Source organism: Petromyzon marinus, chromosome 24, assembly GCF_048934315.1.
Source record: "Petromyzon marinus isolate PM22_M1 ecotype Great Lakes invasive population chromosome 24, UKy_Petmar_22M1.pri1.0, whole genome shotgun sequence".
Classification (NCBI taxonomy): domain Eukaryota; kingdom Metazoa; phylum Chordata; class Hyperoartia; order Petromyzontiformes; family Petromyzontidae; genus Petromyzon; species Petromyzon marinus.
Genome location: NC_133690.1, coordinates 9,200,306 through 9,225,006, shown reverse-complemented (window position 1 = coordinate 9,225,006; position 24,701 = coordinate 9,200,306). Strand labels below are relative to the sequence as shown.

The window sequence follows — 24,701 nt, the reverse complement described above, 5'->3', positions numbered from 1 at the left end:
CCAATACCCGTATTGCTGGCGTCTGTATCAAGCAGGAAGGGTTCGGAAAAATTGGGGTAGCTCAATGGTGGGGCCGCCACGAGAGCGTCGCAAAGGGAACGGAAAGCGACCTCCTCGACCTGGCCCCAGTGAAATTTCACTCCCTTTGCGTCAGGTAAAGGTTTAGCAATGGTCGTGAAGTCTGCAATGAACCGCCGGTAATAAAATGTGAACCCAATGAAACTCCTGACCTCAGCCACCGAGGTGGGGGTCGGCCAGGAGCTGACACACTGCGTTTTTGCGGGATCGGTAGATATACCCGATTGGCTGACGATGTGCCCTGGATACCGCAGGGATTCTTGGAGCAAGTGGCACTTCTGTGGTTTGAATTTTAAATTTGCAGCGTGCATTTTGAGGAATACGGCGCGCAATCTCAAAAGGTGTTCATCAAACGTTTTGCTAAATACAATTACATCGTCCAGATAGATCAGACAAACGTCCCATTGTAAGCCAGCCAAAACGAGTTCCATAAGGCGCTGAAATGTCGCCAGAGCAGAGTGTAATCCTATAGGCAACCGGTTAAATTGAAATAGGCCGTGTGGTGTACGGAATGCAGTCTTTGGTTTGGACTCGTCATTAAATGGAAGTTGCCAGAACCCTGACAACAAGTCCAATGTAGAGAAAAATCGTGCCCCTGCTAGAGCATCCAGAGATTCGTCCATTCGGGGGAGTGGATATGCATCGGCCACCGAGATTTTATTTAGGCGACGAAAATCCACACAAAATCTCAAAGACCCATCGTGCTTTTTCACAAGCACTATGGGTGCCCCCCACGGACTGGTGGAAGGAGATATAATTTCCGCAGTGAACATGTCATCCACAGCCGTTTTAACATGATCCTTTTCGGCAGGACTCAAACAAAAAGGATTCTGATGTACCGGGGCATTTGCACCCGTGTCGATGTGGTGTCGCAGCAAATTAGTGCACCAAATATCATATTTGTGCTTGCTAAAGACGTCAGCGAATTCACTCAAAAGGTTCCGTAATCCGGCACGCTGGGAGTTGGATAGATCGTTCATCCCTGCACACAGTGCATCCATCCAACTATCGTCCTCAATGGAACGTGGCCGAGTTGGAGGGTTGGTTCCCACATGTCCCATAACCGTTTCTTCTACGGGTACCGGCGTCGCATGTGCAAGCACGGTCCCCTGGGGAACCACAGCCGTCTGCGCCCCAACATTAAGGACCATAATGAACGGGTCATCGCTCCCCTTCACAATCGTTTGAGCGGCCACCAAATCTAGCCCGTTTTTCCCAGCCTTGGGGGGCCCTAACAAAACGCCGTGGTCCAAAACACCCGGTGCGAAAGGTCGACGCAACTGAAGAGGTACGAGCATTTGCGCACCAGGTGGCACCCGTACAGTACAAATGACGAATGCCTGTATCGTCGCGCAGGCCGACCTTGAGGTGACGGGGGAGGGCATGCACCATATACGTCGGCCCGAAGGGAGCTCAATGCATCCCTGGTCAATCAATATTTTAATCGGCATTTTGGCCAAAAAGTCTGTCCCCAGCAAGCACGGAACCGCCAGCGAGGATGAGACTAATATTGGCCCAGATAATTTGATATCCCCAATGCAAATTTGTGCTCGGATTTGGCCTATGATACCCAATGAACCCCCATTTGCTGCGTAACACGGAACGTCGACTGGCAGCAAGGGGCGGCTCTGAACGGGGAGGATATTACAGATCAAATCCGACACAATTGTTGCCGATGCCCCCGTATCAACAAGGACACGCACCTCAACTCCATCGATACGACCCACAACAACGGACGAACCTGCCGATGCAGCAACAACTCGGTGAGCCAATTCAGACCACTGACCCGGCCTGAGCATCCTCTCGACCCCACCGAAACCCGACGAACCGGCGGCCGTACCACGAGATCCATACATCGAAGCGCGTGAGGTAGTGACAGGTGTGTGCCGCGACTTTCCGGAGTTTAATGCGAAGGCTTGAAGGCTGGAGCGCCGTCCGGCCAGGGACCTGGCGGTTGCTGTCGCGGCGCCCGGCATCCCGAAGCCACGTGGCCCTTGAGGCCACAGTTGTAGCAGGTGACAAGTGAACCCACCGTCTTGGGTTGCTCCTGGTGGCTCGATGTCGTCCGAGCCGGCCTCTCTCCAGATCTACACTCTGTAGGGCGACCCGCAGCGAAGATCTCCTCGGACGAGGGGATGGTTGACGTCCCAGCTCACACCGCAGCTGCTCCGTTGGAGACAAGAGGTGGTTGGCATTGTGACAGCAGATGCGCGTGTATGTTCCTTGCTGCCCACAAGGAACACATGTCCGCGTCGTCCACTGTGATGACAACGATTTGCAGTTCCTGAGCCAGCGCCAGAAGTTTTTCTGTAACCATCGCGTCCACCCCCTCGCAGTCCATGTGCGGGAAAGCCGCTTTTGCAAGGGCCAGGAAAGCCGTGCGGTACGCAAGCGGCGACTCTTTCTGGCCCCTGCGCCACTCGTGGAACAGTTGGCGACAGTCCGATGGCGGCCCGTAGACAGTGGCGAGGACTCGGAGCGCCGACTGTAGTGTAGCGCGTGCCGACTTGGGAGCCGTGATGAGCGTGGCGAGAGCGTCATCGTCCAACGTGGCCAGCAAGGCACGCAGCGCCTCGTTGTCCGTCCACCCGGACATCGCCTGATGAGCGAGGAAGCGACGCTCAAAGGCTCCCCAGTCGCCCCCGTTGGACACAAATTCTTTTAACACCGGCAAGCGCTGTTGGAACGATGGCTCCGTATCCAACAGCCGCTGTGCGTTGTTCCCGCCGTTTTCGTCATCACTGGAGGGGATGGGGGTCCCCATTGGTCCTGGCGGTGAACGTCCATTGGTGATGACGTTATGGCCGGTGATTGGCCCCCGCTGTCCACGTGGTGCTGCGGCCCTCCAATCTCCGTAGTAGACACCGTCATGGCGGGGAATCCAAATACTGGCGGCTGTGTGCTGGCGGGAACGGCCATTGACCGGCGTTCTTCGCCATGCCGCATCGGCATCCCCAGCCCCGCGCGGTTAATTTCTTCCAGCATGGATGCCGCGGCGTACAGCAGCTCGGCGAGACGGGAGTGAGCCGCCCGTAACCCGTCCCCTAACGGCGGCCACTCCTCCAGCTGCGGCGGCTGTTGGGATGCCTGTGGCATTTCGGGATTGTCGGCCAAGTCCGCTGGCGCTGTCCCAGCCACCCCAGCAGAGTCGTCTTCCTCCCCAGGTTCTTGCGAGCGGTTTGTCCGTCTGCTGTCCATTATAAAGACCACTTCTGACTCCAGTTATAGTGGGTTCACGGGACACGGAGACGGTGGAGTAGAGGCAGCACTATTTATTTAACGTAACAAGGGTTACACTGGAAGGGGTAATGGCCCTTCACCCGTATACACGCTGGGACACCCTCTAGGCTCTCTAGCCTAACTCCTGTGCTCCCAGTTCCTCCAGCTACAGGCGCTAGAGGAGGCTATCTGATCTGGCCCTGGTCAAGGACAGATCACGGCACCCCACCAACCAGACTGGCCCTTAAAAGGGCTCCGGCTCTGAGGCTCTGGGGCCGCACCACTGACTTACCCTACCGGCCCTCAAAAGGACAGCGGTCAGGGAAGTCCCAGGGTCTATCTAGCCGGTCTTCCTTCTTCACTGGTTCTTCATTCTTGGCCCCAACACACTGCCCCGAGCTCTCTGGCTCCCCGCCCTTTATACCCATGCACCACTGAGGGCGGGGCTATAGCGGACGTGGTTGTAGCCACCAAGGTGTGGCTGTGTGTTACCTTCCCACACTGTGTGTTTCCTTCCCACAACACCCCTACACGTGCATCGAAACTGTGGTTTTAGCTGGGCGAGACACAAGAGGAAAGCAATAGAGTGAAAACGCCTTTGCATTGTGACAGCTCGGTTTCGAGACTGCAAATCAAGCCGGGATGCTGATCTGCAATTTGAGTGAGCTTTGAAAGAGCACACGGGCCACATTTCAAAAAAATGTGTCGGCCCTTCAAAGTGGCTTCCTATTACCGCATCATAATCACCAGCCAGCTGCCTGATGGATTCTTGGGATGGATGCTTTGAAATACAAAGCGATTCGTCTGCCACCTATCACGCGTGAGAAGACAGGCCGCCACATCCACCCGTTTTCAAAGAGAGCAAGACTTTGGCTCAGTTCTATTCCAAAGACCCATCCGCTCCAGGTTTAGTGTTAGGTCACTGCCAGCCAAGTTAAACTGTGGTCAGATTGCTCAACAAACAGTCAACAAGGTTGCGAGTTTAAGTCCCAGACACGGTTCAGTTCAGCCCATCATTCCTGTGAATTCATTAAATGAATATAAATTTGTGGCAAGTCAACAATGGAGATCTTATGGATAGACTGTGCACTACCAGAGGGATATGGAACGCACACAGAGAGGAGCATCGGCAGTTTTGCTCGATGAATGGGGAAGCATCGTTACTTTGACCTTTGCCTGCGTACTGATGTCATGGTAAGGCCCCAGGTGCACTCAGCAGCCACCTCATCTCAAATGCCTTCAGTTTGTGCCCTTTTGTTGGCTTATGACATTAAATCACAAAGGCTGATGATCTTGTGAGACACATATTTCGCTGTAGCTTCATGAACTGTGCAGTGGAAGCCAGCCGTAAGTGTTGTTATGATTGGCAGCTATGTTAAGCGTGGCTGGCACTCACAAAGTCACTTTGCACAACTGTGAAATGATTGATATTTTACCATCTAATGTCCTCGGACAAAACCCTCAATTTGTGCAACGCCTACAATTCACACTTTGTCGTCACATTGCTGAAAACACGATTAAATCACAAAAGCCATCTGCCCATTCGGTCCAAAAAAGACAAGAAATTATCAATTGACATTTTTATTGTTATTGAAGCACGTGAACTCACACTCTATTTGTTGCAAGTCAAAATCGTAGCCTTTCTTTCTTATAAAACAACGTATGATTGCTGCATGCAACACACTTGGTAAGCCCTCTAAGTTTAAATGCTGCAAAGATTTGTGAAGCAAAATTTTCAAACCCTATTTTTTTGCCAATCATCATGTTACAAGTCGTCTAGCCTTGCTCGATGGGTTGCATTCCTTTTACATCATCCCCATGTCTCACTTTGAAACGTTCACTCCTGTATCAATGGGCTATGTACTGCTACAACCAAAGGGGATACATTGGATGCTTCATTGCTCCTCACATTACAGTGAGCAGTGCACATCCTCAAGAAAAAATACAAGGAACTTTCTTGGTGAGATTCATGAAGCAGACTTTGAAGTTTGGTACAAAACAGTTGCCTCACTGTATCCATAGTGATCAGCCAATGGCTGAATGTAAGTTAATTATTCAAACCCGGGCGAATTCCTGGCTGCATGGTGACCCAGTCTAACCCTGCCTCTTGATTGTACGCTGGGAATTTGGGCTCTGCAATTGTGTTGCTGTGTAACAGATGCACATATATACACACACGCACGTCCATACCCCATAGTGTGTGCCAAGCAGGTGAATATTAAATGCATTTGGGAAGTGTTTGCTGACTGTGTGAATGTTTGTGTGTGCTGACTGCGATGATTGTGAGTGTGTGTGTGCTGTGGGGAGCGGTGGTGTCGAGGTAAACGCACAGCACTACGAACCCAGGAATCCGAGTTCGATTCCCGCTCACGGCCAACATCGCTGAAGAATATCTGAACCAGTCCTGGGCCTCCCCAAGGTCGATTCAACCTCAAATGAGTACCTGGTGTAGTGTGTAAACATTAACATTGGAGGACAAAGGCAGCGGGCGTGGTGCTGGCCACCCACCCCCTCGTGTGCTATTATGGCCTTCATAGGTGCTCGCTAACAGCAATTGCCCCAGAATTATTTTAAGGCTATATGGGGGATATTTGTCTTTGTGTTCTGACGGTATGAATGTCGGGAGTAATAGTCTAGAGGTTAATGCACTGAGCTATGAACCCGGTGACTCGAGTTCCGACCGATAAAAGTGGTGAATATTTAAACTGGTCCTGGGCATCCCCTAGGTTGATAGAACCTTAAAGCAGTACCTGGTGAAGTGTGTCAACATCATCTCTGGGCAGATAAAAGCAGCCGGGATGGTCCTGGTCACCCACCACATTTAGAAACATTTATTTAGAGTATTTGGCTACAATAAATGTCTACGTGATAAGCCACTTCGTTGAGCTATTATTTGTGGCCAGGTCACTTCTTAAATATATGTATATCTCAGTGGGCCTTACCTAGTAAAATAAAATAAAATTGTTATAAAATAGGTTAATTTAGTCTAAACGATCTTCATCTTGACTGTGAATGTATTACCATGAGTAGGCGATTTAAAGTGCACATAGTCTGACACAAGCACCGTAGTGACGTTACCACCACTTAGTGGTGAATGCCGCTTTTTGTAGTTTTTATGGGTAGGGGGTAATACATTGATTGATAGAGGGTTATAATTACATTAATACGATCAAATAATGTATTTTATTACATCTTTTTAAAGGTTGCAAATATTTTTTTTTAATCCCTCTTTCCTTCTGTGCTTGTGTAAACGATCCACGTGTTCTTGTTAGCGTGGATCAGTTCGGCAATGGAGCCATCGCTTCTTTGTATGTACGTATGCTAAACTTGTTTCATACCATACATAGCCAGCCGAACTAATCGGAGGTGTGGAGGAAGGACACAAAACTAGACACAAAAACCAGTTCACAAGAAAAGAAATGCGTTTTCAATCTAGATTTTAAAAGTGCATAGGTCCAGTTGCTTCCGAAAATCGGAAGGAAAAGCGTTCCAGATGGCCTTAGAAGCGCATTTGAAAGCGCGCGTTGCGGTGACAGTCCCTCCTCGATGGCCAAAAGCCGCTGCGAGGACGATCGATTCGCACGTAAAGGCGAACAATTTTTACGAGAACGGCCGTAACTTTAGAATTAAATCTCTGCGTCGAGTCCACCATGATAGCGCTCGATACAAAACCGATGAAAAACCCAACTGTGGTAATATTGTTTTGAAAATACACACGGATAATACACATTGCCATCATAAAACACATTGTAATCGCATAATTACCATTCCACAGTGCAATAACAAATCTATACCGCATTCATACATGTTTGGAATATTTGTGGACATCCATTATAAAAATGTCTTTTTTTTCTGCATCTATAATAATCCAATTACTTGGACGGCATTTTCTTTCTTCTAGCATTGCCCCATTGATTTTTGTGCTCATCACTTAAATGCAATTTCAAGCAATTGTTGAAAGAGTGAATTGGCACCATTACAAAAGGTGTCTTTCTAAACAATCTCATTATTCCCGCTGAGAAAGTGTGTGTTTATTATACTATATTGGCTATATGGGGGATCTTTGCCTGTTTTATATCTATATGTAATGTAAACAATCCCGAGCACAGATGATTCATATAGAAAATTATGAACCGGTCAGTGGTGGCTATGCACGTGACCTGTACTCCAGCACTGTGGAGGCAGTGAGGGTTGGTGGATTGGATAAATGTGGAACTTCCTTCCCGTGAGCGTTGAGGTGCCATATTCTGACTCGCCAGAAGAGGGCAGCACAGCAAATTAACTAATCGCCATCTGTTTACATCTGTACGGGGATATAGTGTTGCTCCCTCGCGTCCGTGAATCTTCTCCAGGTGCTCGGGCTTCCCCCCAGACGTATAAACACTCAGCACTAATTGACTGAAAAAAACATTAAAATAATAACCCAATGCAAGATCCTCCGGATAAAGAGTCCTACAGCTCAGTGTGACTTCCCTGGATAAATACGTTCAAAAGCAGGAGGGGCCTCATAATCTTGAGCTCAACATGACAACTCTCTTGTGATGGTACAGTTCCTATGAAAGCCACGAGCCTGCTCACAATCCCTTCCCATGCTGTACCTCTCTTCGTGTTGCTATGTTCCAGATAAATATCCCCATTTTTGTACAATAATAAAGGTGCACTGATGATCTGATGCATTGTCACTCGAAGATACCTCAAGAGGACTCAATTGTTTTTATATATATATATCAGTAATTGACATCTGGCTGGTTGCCAGTGTGGTCAGATACCTCAACTTGCAATCAGAAGGGTGCAACTTAGACTATCATGTCCTTCATGGATAATAAACATGAGTAGCGCTTTGTGTTGAGTTAGAACTGGTCATCCTGTGGAAGGTTGTTGACTCCCTTGCCATAGGAATGTGGAGTCCTACGCCAGTAGCTAGTCGCCCACAATTAAAATCGGTGCTGTGCCATTGCTTGTTTTAATCAGGGATTTACTTTGACTTTTAGATTTTGCTTTGATCAGTTGCCTTCATTATGAAAGTATGTCCTTTAGCGACTCCGTAATCCTTTAATTACAAACATTCCCTATCTCCCTATTCACCCGGGCATCAAATACGGAACAGTTGTCATTGCACTCAAGGATGGCAGCCATTGGGGTGGGGGGGGGGGGTGCAGCACATGCCTGTGGTTGAGCAGCTTGTGGGGGGTGAGATTGCTGCCGCAAGGTTCAAGACCAACAAACACAAGTTAGGATAAAACTGAACATTTTTCGAAGGCAACTGTTGTAAAAAAATATATACGAGCAGAAGGAAAAAATTAACAAAGCAATAACATATTCTTGGTTCTTTCGGTGAAGTCACGTAGAAGGGAAACAATAAAATAATAAAAATATAAAACAATAAAATTCTCACGACGTTTCGACTGCAACACAAGCAATCATCATCAGGTGTGAAAACCACAGCAAGAAAATTTGAAAAGAGTGGCGGGTTTTTTTAACGTTAGCACCACGGAGAGCGATTTGACAGTTTGTTCAGATGGACTCGTGGTGATTTGACAGTTTATACAATAATAAAGGTGCACTGATGATCCCTTTCTACGTGACTTTACCGAAAGAACCAAGAATATGAATCCCTGCAGTCACGAAAGTTTTCAATCAAAGCAATAACATAATAAGAAGCCAGAATAAAATCAGAAGGCTAAATTATAAACAGAGGCCTGAAACCTTCATATAAAAGTAGTCCCTGTGGGGTATAGAACCTCTGACATGATTGATCAGAGAGTTCCACAGTCACAGAGCCCGAACACAAAACGCCAACACCTCTCTCCTTTTTCCTGCTGAGCCTGAGCCTCGGAATACAGAGCAGGGCCACTGCTATAAGCTGACCTCAAGAAGGTGCATGTGGGAGGTGCTCCAGCAAGGAGATTTCTGACAGGCGACTTGCAGTCACTTTAAATATCCACCTCAAGCAGGCCTGTCCTTTAAAAATATCATTTGAAGCTTCCCTGGGTAAACAAAGAATTACAACTGCCATCGTCAGACACCTCACGCCTACGGATGCTTCTCATGCTCCTCTCTTTTCTCCCAAACGCGCCATCCATTTCATCCTATGCAGCATTGCATTATCCGCACAACATCCCATCTATATTTTCTTTGCTTCTCCTGAGAAAAAAAAAGATTGCTGTTACCGTGCAATGTCTATTCAATTGTCTTTCTCGAATAAGAATTATCTCTTAATTTTACGTTGACGTTTATTCGGCAAATGCACTTGAAGATTCTCATGCGGTTCACACGCGAGGCGTTGGAATTTGTTGAGCCTTCAAATCGATTAAAAAAAAGTTGGCGTCAGCGTTTTGAAGTTGTGAAGGGTTATTGAAACATGCCGGGATTCGCACGAAACAAATGCGAGTGTCATTTATAACAATTGCGGTTTAGCTTCTCCGCTCGGATTACTTTTCTCAAGACAAGTCTTTTTTTTACCTCAAATTAAGGCCAGCCTGCATATTAAGTTCTCATTTTGCCCACAATGGTATCAGTTATTTTATTACAAGAGCCTCTTACACATTCAAGACTCTGCTGGCTGCCTAAACTCCTGTGTGAATGTTCTTTTGATTTGAATGCACTCCAACTGACATTTTCATTGTGTACAGTGGGATTAACATTTTTTCAGTGCATCGCTATATAATGTGGCTTTTTTCTGTATGGATGTTGAACTTCTTTTGCACCGTATGTAACCAACCGTGCTAATCGGAGTTGGGACTGCATAATAATATTACATTTTCATAGATGTGCGTGCGTGTGCATAATGCATATCGAATTAATCCATTTTAATTATGAAGCCTATGTTAAAGCATCCCATTTATTGTTTTAAGTTTGAAACGAATGCTCGTGCGTGCGATTGCTTTTTTAAAAAGGATTAAAGCCATCCCGCAGAAACATGAACCTTTTCATTTTACTCCGCATCCCGACAGTGGGATTTGTGCAGACTTTCGGCTCTGCTCATTCTGCATTGTGAATTGGGCCAACAACGACAACAACAACAACAACAACAAACTGTCCCCCGAATGTTCGCCCAATCGCTTTTGCGGAACGTCCGAACTGGCACCAGGAAATTTCTAGCAAAAGCATTGGGGAGCGGTTTCGTAATCCCTACTTCGCCTCAAAGGTTGCACCTAGGTCAGTGCGATCAGCAGAACTGCATCGACACTGGGAGGACAGAGGCAGCTTGGGTGTAGTGTAGCACACCCCACGTCTGGATTTAATAGCCACTCACTTACAGAACTTGTCCAAACACACCAATAAGGCTTAAAGGGGGATTGTGTCTATGCATATACAGTATATAGATATAAAACAGTCATTCTAAACATATGTAGCTGCGACGTGCTTCTTTGGAATTGCGCTGAGATGTTCTGCCTGCTTACGATAGAACGCGTGTTGTGCTTATGTTGTGCCCGATCTAACTTGGTGGAAATTAAATGTGTTTATCCATAATTGTTTTCTCTCCTGCAGTTTCGCTATAAAAAGAAAATCTACAAGACCCTGGTGAATGAAAAACAGCTGGCCAAGCTGCATGCTAAGGTAGGACATTGCTGTTTCTGTGTGCGCGTGTATTGCTACGCGTATGAGAGTATGCATCTTTATTTTCTACAAATGTGTGTGTATGTGTCCTTTGGTGTGTACATTCGCTGAGCACAGATCCAAAACGCCCATCGGCAAAGGAACAAACGAATTGCGCTGTGAAAACCCGGCTACCCGAGTTGGATTCGCAGCCACGACTAACATCAGTGGCAAATAACTTAACTTATCCTGGGCTTTCTTTCCCCTTGGTCAACTTGGGCTTAAACGAGCATCTGGTGAAGTGTGTAAACATCAGCACCTGGGAGACAAAGGCAGCCGAGCACTGTCCTAGCCACAACCACTGCCTCGTGTGCCATTACAGCATTGACAGGTGCTCACTAACAATATTTGATCCGAGAGCCTCTGTTGTGGGCAATACCAGGGAGCTTTGTCTCGTAGTTTACACACATCATTATAACTAGAGCAACCCGGGTTCTTTTCCCGCAGCAGTGGCATCTGGTATCGGAGCTCGGCCTAGATTTGTCCTTGATCTACTCAGGCATACATGAGTAGTTAGATGGTTGGAGTGTGGCCGCTTGTAATCGGCATCGACCACACCATCCTCTCGTGTGTCATACCGGCCCCAAGAGATGCTCGCTATCAGCGATTGCTAGGACAGTCTAAGGCTAAATCGGGGAGCAATATTATTTGCGCAATCATGAGTTCACGATGGTCACGTCATGCTGCAATCTACACGGACCAGGCTCAAGCACTGCTCATATATATAAGGGTATCTGTATGAGTAAAGCGAATATTTGTTCAATTTAGATTTTTACAAATAACATGTGCAAAGTGAATGGGGCATGAATCAGGTACTGCCCCATGACCCAGTGTCACGTAATCATACGGTAGTAAACAACTGCGCATGTGAATAGCGGTGACCTGTCATGAGTTGTGTCCTCTGAGACCTTTAAGGCGGGTTAAATTGATAAAAAAATAAGCTCCAATATAGTGCCAACTGCATGAACAATGTAAAAAGGCTTGCACACACGTACAGTGAGGGAAAAAAAGTATTTGATCCCCTGCTGATTTTGTACGTTTGCCCACTGACAAAGAAATGATCAGTCTATAATTTTAATGGTAGGTTTATTTGAACAGTGAGAGACAAAATAACAACCAAAAAAATCCAGAAAAACGCAAGTCAAAATGTTATAAATTGATTTGCATTTTAATGAGGGAAATAAGTATTTGACCCCCTCTCAATCAGAAAGATTTCTGGCTCTCAGGTGTATTTTATACAGGTAACGAGCTGACATTAGGAGCACACTCTTAAAGGGAGTGCTCCTAATCTCAGCTTGTTACCTGTATAAAGACACCTGTCCACAGAAGCAAACGATCAATCAGATTCCAAACTCTCCACCATGGCCAAGACCAAAGAGCTCTCAAGGATGTCAGGGACAAGATTGTAGACCTACACAAGGCTGGAATGGGCTACAAGACCATTGCCAAGCAGCTTGGTGAGAAGGTGACAACAGTTGGTGCGATTATTCGCAAATGGAAGAAACACAAAAGAACTGTCAATCTCCCTCGGCCTGGGGCTCCATGCAAGATCTCACCTCGTGGAGTTGCAATGATCATGAGAACGGTGAGGATCAGCCCAGAACTACACGGGAGGATCTTGTCAATGATCTCAAGGCAGCTGGGACCATAGTCACCAAGAAAACAATTGGTAACACACTACGCCGTGAAGGACTGAAATCCTGCAGCACCCGCAAGGTCCCCCTGATCAAGAAAGTACATATACATGCCCGTCTGAAGATTGCCAATGAACATCTGAATGATTCAGAGGACAACTGGGTGAAAGTGTTGTGGTCAGATGAGACCAAAATGGAGCTCTTTGGCATCAACTCAACTCGCCGTGTTTGGAGGAGGGAGAAAGCTGCCTATGACCTCAAGAACACCATCCCCACCGTCAAACATGGAGGTGGAAACATTATGCTTTGGGGGTGTTTTTCTGCTAAGGGGACAGGACAACTTCACCGCATCAAATGGACAATGGACGGGGCCATGTACCGTCAAATTTTGGGTGAGAACCTCTTTCCCTCAGCCAGAGCATTGAAAATGGGTCGTGGATGGGTATTCCAGCATGACAATGACCCAAAACACACGGCCAAGGCAACAAAGGAGTGGCTCAAGAAGAAGCACATTAAGGTCCTGGAGTGGCCTAGCCAGTCTCCAGACCTTAATCCCATAGAAAATATGTGGAGGGAGCTGAAGGTTCGAGTTGCCAAACGTCAGCCTCGAAACCTTAATGACTTGGAGAAGATCTGCAAAGAGGAGTGGGACAAAATCCCTCCTGAGATGTGTGCAAACCTGGTGGCCAACTACAAGAAATGTCTGACCTCTGTGATTGCCAACAAGGGTTTTGCCACCAAGTACTAAGTGATGTTTTGCAGAGGGGTCAAATACTTTTTTCCCTCATTAAAATGCAAATCAATTGATAGCATTTTTGACATGCGTTTTTCTGTATTTTTTTGTTGTTATTCTGTCTCTCACTGTTCAAATAAACCTACCATTAAAATTATAGACTGATCATTTCTTTGTCAGTGGGCAAATGTACAAAATCAGCAGGGGATCAAATACTTTTTTTTCCCTCACTGTAGTCCGCCACAATCAGAACATGAGCGATGTTATGATGATGATCATCATCATAATTGTCGCTCCAATCGGTGCATCAACGCGATCAAAGATCTGATGCCACTCCTGTGGAGAGGTACATTTCTGGGTGACAGTCAAGTGAAAATTGAGCATGTATTCGCATTCAAACAGATCAGTGTGGAAGATTTTCATTCAATAGTCCACAAGTTGATTTTATGAAAAATGTGTGCCTGTTGGGTGCCACACATTTTCCATTAAGTAAATAGATTCACGTTTATTGTTCGTTGTCAGACAAATACTTGTATGAAGGTAATGCATTCTTGTCTCATGTCATCGCTGCTAATGAAACGTTGATCCGTCACTGTGAGCCAAAGAATAATTGATAAGATTACTGAATAAAAGCAAACAAGTTCTTCCACGACGAAATAAATAAATCAAATCTCAGCCTTCTTCTCGACAAAAAATGAAGACAGATTTGTTTTTAGCCTCGTTAAAAATTAAGTAACGAGCATTACACATTGCGACTTGCAAAAAAACACTAAAGTGAAGCCTGGCTCTTTATCGGGAATGCTGTGGGCTGTTGATAAAATAAGTTGTCCGTAATACCCATTGCATGCACGCACTCTGCACATGCAGCAACTAAATTGTTGGGAAAGCTCGGACTTGAGGTTCTGGAACTATCCAGCATACAGGCCGGATCTAGTCCCTGCAGAATGCCATCTTTCTGAACTCTGGTAGAAGGTCTATGTGGACGCCAGTCCAACAGTGGTGAGTGAGGCTGTGGTAGAGTGTTGCAGTTGTGTCTTCAGAACCAGAAGATATTCTTAGCTCTTTCGTTAAAGTCACGTTGAAGGGAAACAATAAAATAATAAAATATTTCTTATTGGTTTATATATATATATTTTATTATTTTATTGTTTCCCTTCAACGTGACTTTACCGAAAGAGCTAAGAATATGAATTACTGCAGTCACGAAAGCTTTAAATCAAAATTCAACCAGAAGATGTCTCTGGTGCCGGCACGGGGAAGTTTATGGACCACTAGAACACGTGTGTTTAAGTAGTTAGAACCTTTGTTTAGACTGGAGGAATCTGATGAGCTATGAAGCTCTTTTTCACAGATGTCCAGTATTTTAGGAATGTCACTGTATGAAGAATTAGTCTATTGTGTGGATGTTACTAAGTTTTTTGTGATAAATTAATGTTGTCTCTTTTTGAAAAATGCTCATACATCAATGACAGACCCAAATTAATGTACACTGAACTGTGAACAAAACAAATTATTTAGTGCCTTGAAATCTAACCGTCTGGCTGCAACCTTGTTATTAGTTGTCACTTTGTGTCTGTAATGTGACTCATGGGTGCAATTGTTATCCATTATAATGCACGCGTTATGACACCTCTTTAAAATTGAGTAGAAACTATAAAGCACTCTGTATTCATGCATTTTCCATGGAGATACTCGGAGATTTGCACCCTGAGCCATAGCTCTGATTTGCCCACCCCTTATTCCCGGCCTCAACAATATTTTTTCGTGTGTCAAGCGGGTCATGGAGGATGTGATGACGTGGCCAGTCTGTAGGTGGAGAATGGCTTTTCTGGTTTAGAATTTAGGAAACCCCACGGCAGCACACAAGGGAGTAGCCCCGGATGGTCTGGGCAGGCGTACCCTGGCTCAGTCCCGCTCCTGCAGATTGTGTTGTTGTTCTTCAACAAAAAAAAGTTCATTTCAAACGTCAATGACATGATTCACCATTGGATTTTAGTTTTAGGGCCAACTGTGTAAACCTTCAAATAAATTATGAATCATAACACTGGCTGCAAAAAAAACGTACGTGTTAAGTTGACCAACAACGCGATCCTATCGTTAGCCCGTGCTCCTGTGCAGGCAGCGAGGCTTGGTGGATCGCACTGAATGTTGCGAAGCTCTCTTGCTGTGGGGGGTCGAGGGGGCGCCATACCCTGGCTCGCCAGGAGAAAGCAGAACAGCGAAAATGTGGACTCCACCTGTTCCGTATGCATGGGATACAGCGTTTCCCCCTCGCACTCGTGGGTTTTCTCCGGGTGCTCCGGTTTTCTCCCACTTGTAAACAGTCATTGATTGGCCGGTAATACCTTCATATGCAGAGGACTGCAGAGCTTGGGCAATTGTTTGCACCTGCTCATTAACTGGCTATCTTCCTGCTTGTTTTGCTCTCTCTCTTCGAGAGTGGGTGAATAATGTGCGTGTTACAAGTGGAAGTTATTTTCATAATGATTATATAATAAGCATATTGCACACAATGCCATCTGTTGTTCAGGATAACAACGAGTAGTTGCTCCCTACAGAAGATCACATTTCATTTGTAATCCTGCGTAGATCGAATACAGGCTGACATGAGCACAAACACAGCGCACCGTGAAGTGTGGCGATGCCAATTCTTGAGAGCTAAAGGCAGTTTGCTGTGGGCCTGGCTCTCTATTGTGCGGTGCTCGTCAATAATGCTTGCTCCAGCAGTCAAACCACACTGAAATGACGGGGATTATGTTCAGAATGTATCTATTAGAGCAATAACAACACCGTGATGGTTTTGTTTATATCTGGATGTCTGTTTGTTTGCTTGTGTACCACGCCCAAACCATTTGACATAACTTGCTGACCAGCCCATACTGGACAACTGTGAAAAATAGCTTCTTAGCTCTTCGGATTCCTCCTGCAATCTAAATAAAGACTCCGAGTCTGAGATGGGCAGGTGTCAGCAACCAAGTTAACAAAAATAGACATTTCTTTCGAATTCAGTAGAAAACTCAGTATTTCAAGAGCCACAATGCCATGTGAATACGAGACGGTGGTGGTCCTTAATAAATAACGGTCACGGAGCAGTCCTTGAAGAGCCGCATGCGGCTCTGGAGTTGCAGGTTTCTGACACCTGGACATGGTTACACAGACACTAAGATTTTGGGAGCAATACCGTCTCTTGTAGAACCCCATACATTTGTCGAATCATGGGGATGTTGATTTGATAACAATGATTATTGTAATGAGAAGCTGCAATTTAATTGTTTTGTTGTAGGACGCTGTGGCCACTGTACCATATAAAAAGCACACATACAACTTAATGTGCGTGTCCATTTATGCCCACATAATATTAAAGAGACGTGCAACATCTCACACGTACATACACTACGCTACACAAGGTATCCACAAAGCATTTTGTGCGGGCTTCTACTTAATGCATTTGTCATTGCGTTAGACACGATCCAACAAAACGGTTGTATAAAAAATACGTTTTACGGCCAGGGATGGTATCAGACATCAGAGCAACTAACGAAAAAAAAACACCCCATGATGAATGATTGCTGTTGTTCATGAAACACGTCGTGGCTTTTTTGCAATCAATGTTCATCAAACATGTATGATGTAAGCTCTCCGTACATCTCTCTCTCTCTCTCTGTGAGCCGTGTCCTTTATCAAAGGTGTCGCTGGTCGTGACCTTCCTTTCCATTTAGCCCTGTCCATGACATTACTGAGGAACTTTGCGTCAGATATCCCAAGGTGCATCCAGTTGTTCAAATTGCTTCGTGTTCCATAGCTTCTGGTCCCTCTCATGCTCCCAGTCAAAACACACATTCATATATTCGCTCATTTGTTTTCACATTGCATGTCCAAGAAATCCAACTTGCCTTTCTCTAATCATTCTCATACACTTTGTTGTTGTGGTACCCTGTTGCTATCTCTAATACATTTATGTCACTCATCTTGTCTGTCCATATAATGTTTCACGTTCTACTCCTTAAACAACACATTTCTGTTGCTTCGGGTTTGCTTTGTGGGGCGGGGGGTCTGTGTCATTTGTTCAGCATTCACGTCCACAGATGAGAACGTATCACACCTAACGCCGCTGCATTCTAATTCTCGTTGCCATACGGAGAAAGTTCCTTCATCTCAGAGATATGAACTCCATTACATACGGAGATCCTTTTTGTAAGTCAACGTCTCCCCTGCTCAATCCCCCGTGGGGGGTCAATGATCGGCACTATTGATGGCTCATGACCAGCACTGGAAATTATACGTTCCTATGGCAGGGTTCAGTGACGCCATAGCAAAACGTACAGTAGGTATACCATGCTTATTATTCAGTATGCAGTGTATGTTGTGTTTGCTGCCTTAGCCCAAGCTTGAATTTGGTGCTGAAAAATCACCAGGAATGTATATACTTACAGTGAGGGAAAAAAAAGTATTTGATCCCCTGGTGATTTTGTACGTTTTCCCACTGACAAAGAAATTATCAGTCTATAATTTTAATCGTAGGTTTATTTGAACAGTGAGAGACAGAATAACAACAGAAAAATCCAGACAAACGTATGTCAAATGTTATAAATTGATTTGCATTTTAATGAGGGAAATAAGTATTTGACCACCTCCCAATCAGAATGATTTCTGGCTCCCAGGTGTATTTTATACAGGTAACGAGCTGAGATTAGGAGCACACTCTTAAAGGGAGTGCTCCTAATCTCAGCTTGTTACCTGTATAAAAGACACCTGTCCACAGAAGCAATCAATCAATCAGATTCCAAACTCTCCACCATGGCCAAGACCAAAGAGCTCTCCAAGGATGTCAGGGACAAGATTGTAGACCTACACAAGGCTGGAATGGGCTACAAGACCATTGCCAAGCAGCTTGGTCAGAAGGTGACAACAGTTGGTGCGATTATTCGCAAATGGAAGAAACACAAAAGAACTGTCAATCTCCCTCGGCTTGGGGCTCCATGCAAGATCTCACCTCGTGGAGTTGCAATGATCATGAGAACGGTGAGGAATCAGCCCAGAACTACACGGGAGGATCTTGTTAATGATCTCAAGGCAGCTGGGACCATAGTCACGAAAAAAACAATTGGCAACACACTACGCCGTGAAGGACTGAAATCCTGCAGCGCCCGCAAGGTCCCCCTGCTCAAGAAAGCACATATACATGCCCGTTGGAAGTTTGCCAATGAACATCTGAATGATTCAGAGGACAACTGGGTGAAAGTGTTGTGGTCAGATGAGACCAAAATGGAGCTCTTTGGCATCAACTCAACTCGCCGTGTTTGGAGGAGGAGGAATGCTGCCTATGACCCCAAGAACACCATCCCCACCGTCAAACATGGAGTGGAAACATTATGCTCTGGGGGTGTTTTTCTGCTAAGGGGACAGGACAACTTCCCCGCATCAAAGGGACGATGGACGGGGCCATGTACCGTCAAATCTTGGGTGAGAACCTCCTTCCCTCAGTCAGGGAATTGAAAATGGGTCGTGGATGGGTATTCCAACATGACAATGACCCAAAACACACGGCCAAGGCAACAAAGGAGTGGCTCAAGAAGAAGCACATTAAGGTTCTGGAGTGGCCTAGCGAGTCTCCAGACCTTACTCCCATAGAAAATCTGTGGAGGGAGCTGAAGGTTCAAGTTGCCAAACGTCGGCCTCGAAACCTTAATGACTTGGAGAAGATCTGCAAAGAGGAGTGGGACAAAATCCCCCCTGAGATGTGTGCAAACCTGGTGGCCAACTACAAGAAACGTCTGACCTCTGTGATTGCCAACAAGGGGTTTGCCACCAAGTACTAAGTGATGTTTTGCAGAGGGTTCAAATACTTATTTCCCTCATTAAAATGCAAATCAATTTATAACATTTTTGACATGCGTTTTTCTGGATTTGTTGTTATTCTGTCTCTCACTGTTCAAATAAACCTATATCACTGTACCGTACGTAATGTGTACTCATATAATGTGTTAATGTTTATTTATTTGAGGTGACTTACTTATAGTTTCTATACTTTGCACTCCGTATCGTAAACTAGATTTTGGTGCTTTCGTGACTGCCGGAGATACTCTTTGGTTTTTTCGGTAAAGTCACGCAGAAATAAGACGTAATAAAATAACATAATACTATACTAATACTATACGACGTTTCGATTGCAACACAAGCAATCTTCATCAGGTACAGAAGACACAAAGGTGGACACACAAAGGTGTGTCCACCTTTGTGTGTTGACTTGGTTTTGTGTCACTGTGCTGTCTTTACTTCTATGTGTGCCTCGGTGTCTCCGAGTGTGTGCTGCGACTTCCTCTGCAGCACCCCATGTGCTCAAAAACCCGTCGTACCCCTCCACCACGCAAGCCTTTGATCTTTAACTTTAACGTCTTTATGCTAATTTGTATCCCATTGTCTCTCAGGTCCAGCTCCTCTGCCTCTGTCCATTTAAGGCCACGGCACAGAGAGGTTGCTTCACTCTGTGTGCGTGTCTCTCCCCATATGTCTCTGTGCTAACCCGTGATGCTTGGACGTCGATATATGTGTATGCGGTCTGTTTTCCAGCACTCTCTTGGATTTCACACTCAACTTATAATTTAGCAATATTTGAAATAACATATTCAACCAGACCATGCGTTGTGTTTTGACCGACCGTCTGTGTTGCTTTATATAGTTTCTAAATTTTGCTAAACCCTGTTTGATTTAATGTGCTCCTCCGTCTTTGTATCCCCTTGTGTATCTGTAAATTCCCTCTATTTGGGTGTCTGTATATACATCTGCGGTTATGTGTTTCCTCTCTCTTAAATTTAGCTCTTCTGTACCTGATGAAGATTGCTTGTGTTGCAATCGAAACGTCGTACAGTATTAGTATAGTATTATGTTATTTTATTACGTCTTATTTCTACGTGACTTTACCGAAAAAAACAACAAAGAGTAAAACCGTATCGTGTTTGTTGTATTGTTTGTCGTTGTAACTTTGCTGACCCGCCCCGACTGGACACCTGTGAAAAAAAGAGCTTCTTAGCTCATCGGATTCCCTCCAAGGATAAATAGAGATTCTGAGTCCGATGTAAATGCTAGTTGGCAAAAATCTTTTAAGAATGAGATTATTTTAACAAGGTTCACTGAACAGATTGTAGGACTAATTTAAAGACCAATTTTAATTGGATGCTCATGTAAGATGCCATAATCTTACTTCAGTATGCTTTCTTCTTTGCCCGTGAAAAAATGTGTCCACAAAAAAATATACTCTTTGGTTCTTTCGGTAAAGTCACGTAGAAAGAGAACATAATAAATGTAATAATAGCATACGACGTTTCCATTACAACACAAGCAATCATCATCAGGTACAAATGAAAGAGAAAACAAACCTCGTAAACTTAGAAATCTAATGTGATACAACATAGACAGTCGGCCAATACAACAGTCAACACCCTTACCTGGTTGATTACGTTCTTCCAAAGATTGCTAAATTTAAGAGAGAGATAAAACACAGAACCTGAGACACACAGACAGACACACAAGCAGAGAGAGAGATAGCACAGAGACACAGAGAGAGACACAAACACATAGGCACACAGAGAAACAACGCCTCTGTGTCGAGGCCTTAAATAGAGAGAGAGGGGGGCAGAGAGAGAGGGGGGGGTAGAGAAATTAGCATGTCAATGAGAGACCTGGCACAACTGCAGGAAGCAAGAGCAACAAAACATGGGGAGACAGAGAGAGAGAGAGAGAAAACACACTAAATCAAACAAACTTAGTAAAATTCGGAAATGTAATGCAATGCAACACAGAGAGTCGTTCAACACACAATTAACGCGTGGCCTGGTTGATTACGTTCTTCCAAAGATTGCCAAATTAGAAGTTAAGTGTGAAATTTGAGTGAGAGACAAGACACAGACACGGAGACACAAAGACAGACACACGGGCAGAGAGAGAGACAACACAGAGACAGAGAGAGAGAGAAAACACACTTAAAACCTCCACGTAGAGGCTGTTCAAACTTGATTTGCCACTTTCGTGACTGCAGGAATTACTCTTTGGTTCTTTCAGTGAAGTCACGTAGAAAGAGAAAATAATAAATAAATATATATCCCTTTTTTATTAGCCTGTTCCTATGTTGCTAATAGTCCTAACCATGTTACTTGCATATATGTGCAAATTTTGATAAGATATTCATCCTGTTTAGTTTGAGCAATATTCAGGGAAAGTTTTGTTGGATAATAATTCCTATTCTGGCTGACAGAACACACAAGGAAGTGATGTGGATAGCATTACACCACACACCCAGTTACCGTTGTCTAACCAGTGATGATAATAATGATGAACACATTTGACCAGATACTCAGTTTTAGTCTGAGTTGACCTGGAGATAACCCACTGACAGTATATTCAGATACAAATTTATTTTGGTCTTGTGCATAATGAACATAAACCACAATCTCTGAGCGGCAGAAATTGTAAAGACATTGTGCCCCACTCTGCACCACAGCTACAGACTTACACAGGAAATCGTGGGTTCAATCCCCACTCTGATACGTGTATATTTGGAGTTTACATGTCATCCTCGTGGTCACGTTAATTTTTCTCTGGGTCCTCCGGTTCTCCCTCCACATTTAGAAAACATGCGTTTAGAGTATTTGTCTGCTATAGATGATAAGCTGTCATTGGTGGCCAGGTTGCTTCTGAAAAATAGCCATAGAGCTAGAATCAGAATATGTGTTTATACTGGAGGAATCCGTTGAGCCGTGAAGCTCCTTTTCAAAGATGTGCAGTCGGAGCGGGTCAGAACATTACAACAAGTAACAATATAAAAACAAATTATAGGGACGGTAAGCACATCATAAAAACAAACAACTAAACTATTTTCATTTTACCAGGTAAAGCCCGCTGAGCTATTAGCTTCTCTTTCAAAAGTAACCTGGCCACAAATGATAGCTCAACGAAGTGGCTTATCACGTGACAATTTCTAACAGCCAACTAATCAAACAAAAGTATAACAAATAGAATAGAGAAAAAAACATAAAAACTAAGCCTGTGATACACAGGTTGCATTTTTCTATATTGCTTGCAGCGTTAAGTCAGTACCTTCTTATATAGCCAGCCCACCACAAGATAAATACCCTTGTGATTTACACAGGGCCAATTTTAAGGAAAGCAAATAAGCAGCTAACTGATACAAAGACAAATTGTTCAGGGACAAATGGAAAAATATCCCGCGCAAAATAAATCCGCTGACCTTTGCTCTTCCTCCAATGAATGCCCTATGAATATAAATGGACACGGGGCTTAAAGCAGAAATTGAATGCCATTGGAATCAATTGCGTGGGCTGCAACATTGCCCAGGTAACTTCCTCCCCCACCAAATTCCACGTGCGGATTTCTGCAGTAACCCCCTCCCCCCTTGGGTGTATTGAAAATTGGTCAACCCCATTGGATCGCATTGCCGCATTGGCACTCGTTCAAATTGGCCTGGTTCACAGAAACCACGCGAGTGAGTACCACTGGCCCTTGACTAAGATTCCAGAGGGCCGATGTCCGGTGTGCAGAAAGCCATGCTTATAAGAGCCAGGGGAAGTTGTCAGTTAGGCGATGGTTTGTATTGTACGTGTGTAGTATGGTGACTTTCCATGGCTGAAACCAAAACATCTAATTTATGCTACAGATATAAATAAAATTGCAGCAATTCTCAATCCACCAAAGTATGGGAGCTTGCTTCCCTATGCCATGTTGTTCACGGTTTTTATTTTATTTAGCATACTTCACCACACCGGTCAGTACAGCTTGACGAAGGGCCGGGTAGAGGAAAGCAAGGCCAGTCCTGATAATCAAATGCCACTGACGTTAGCCGTGGCCGGGAATTAAACTCAGGATGCCAAGCCCATAGCACGGTGCACTCACCACTGCCCCCACTGCTCCACCACTGCTCCACCACGTATTACATAGCATATACACTCGATCCTTCTTGGGTAATAATATGATTGTTATGTGCCCAATGCACGGAGCGCACACACAGTGCGTTATGTCTACCACGTTTTATAGCAGCCACATAGATATAGAGCAATTGATAGGACCTGTAGTTTTGCTCGCCCCTCTTTGTGACTCTGAGCCATTGAATATTCCACATTTCTTTTCTGGGTGCCATTTCTTTCACCAGATGGCCTCCGTTGATTTCCCACAAAGTTGTACTTATTTTATCTATCCTCAGCCAATTATCATAGATAGGAATCACGACATTTTTCCAGATGAAAATCATCATCATCATCATCATCAAGAAATGTATGGACAAGTCTGCTGAGCAGGAAGGTGGCAGCATGCTGGACATATCCTCAGAGAATCATCTGGAACAAGAAAAGGGGGAAGCGGGGAAGAGGAAGGAAATCAATCGCTTTGTGGGACAATGTGAGCAGATGGACTCCATGAGTGATGCTGGAGGTTGCGAAACATGTGTATGTACGTATGTATGTATGGTTAATTTATTTTGCACCGTACGTAGCCAACCGTGCTAATCAGAGGTGCGGAAAATATGTTATTAGGACGACACTTGACAGAGTTATCATCATTATCAGCATAATCTATTTTCCGTCCAATGAATGACCTCACTTTTCATGAAGTTGTGCAGACGTCAGTTGATCACATAGGCTTTCGCGACCAATATTATCCATGATAGAGGTTTTTGGGTGAGACCGTAGAAATATAATTTTTTGCATTTTCGCACCCGATTGGCTCACAAGTGGCAACATCACGTTTATCCCTCTATTTAAGACCGAAACAGGGGGATTTCTCCACAACTCTGGCTGTTGCCTGACGAGGCTGGTTGTAATTACTGGCAAAACCTCGTACTCGAATTGTAAATGTTCTAGTGGCACGTTTTGTTTACGTGACAAATCTGTGTCGGGTGGTGGCGGGTTTAACGACACATCTATATTTTTACGTGATCAAACCCCCCCAAAAAAAACCTCTGTCATGTGCAGACGCCGTTCACCTTGACCCCGATCCGTCGCTCGTCATGTTTAGCCCCTTTGTCCTGCGCGTCGCTATTCTCAGCCGCCATTAACCGCAGGCTGTGCCAGCGAGGGATTGAATCCCGCCTGAATCTGCTTGCTTTTCCCTCATCGTGAATTCCTCTCCTCGAGTATTCCTCTCCGTTCTGCAATGTTACGATTGTTTTCTTGCCACCGTAAGCACTTGGGTGTTTGTAACAATTTCCACTGAGAGTTTGGCTGCAATTTTGCTCCATAGCACCATTGCTGGCAAATGTGCACTGGTCAAATACAACTTTTCGGACGTAATGTGTTTCTCACGGTCCATTGGAAAGTTTGCTTTTTTTATCATACATGTGGTTACGATAATTCTCAAATCACTCTAGGAAACAGCCTCTGGTTGATGTTAATTTAATAGAAGTTTGTGAGTCTTTGTATGTTTATATTTTC

The 24,701-nt window shown here is 44.8% G+C and overlaps 1 protein-coding gene and 1 long non-coding RNA gene across 8 annotated transcripts in view; one reads left to right on the top strand and one right to left on the bottom strand.

Moving 5' to 3' along the window:
• The window catches only part of LOC116945424 (SH3 and multiple ankyrin repeat domains protein 2-like), a 661,289-nt gene that overhangs the window by 219,780 nt on the left and 416,808 nt on the right, over window positions 1–24,701 (top strand). For all 6 annotated transcript variants that reach the window (XM_032959740.2, XM_032959739.2, XM_032959738.2 and 3 more), the window contains exon 4: window positions 10,789–10,857. In XM_032959740.2, the coding sequence (XP_032815631.2) occupies window positions 10,789–10,857 (69 nt within the window). The remainder of the gene's footprint in view (window positions 1–10,788; window positions 10,858–24,701) is intronic.
• LOC142928852 (uncharacterized) overlaps window positions 21,660–24,701 on the bottom strand; it is a 59,427-nt gene continuing 56,385 nt past the window's right edge. For both annotated transcript variants that reach the window (XR_012945164.1, XR_012945163.1), the window contains exon 3: window positions 21,660–23,609. This is a non-coding gene — a long non-coding RNA (uncharacterized LOC142928852). The remainder of the gene's footprint in view (window positions 23,610–24,701) is intronic.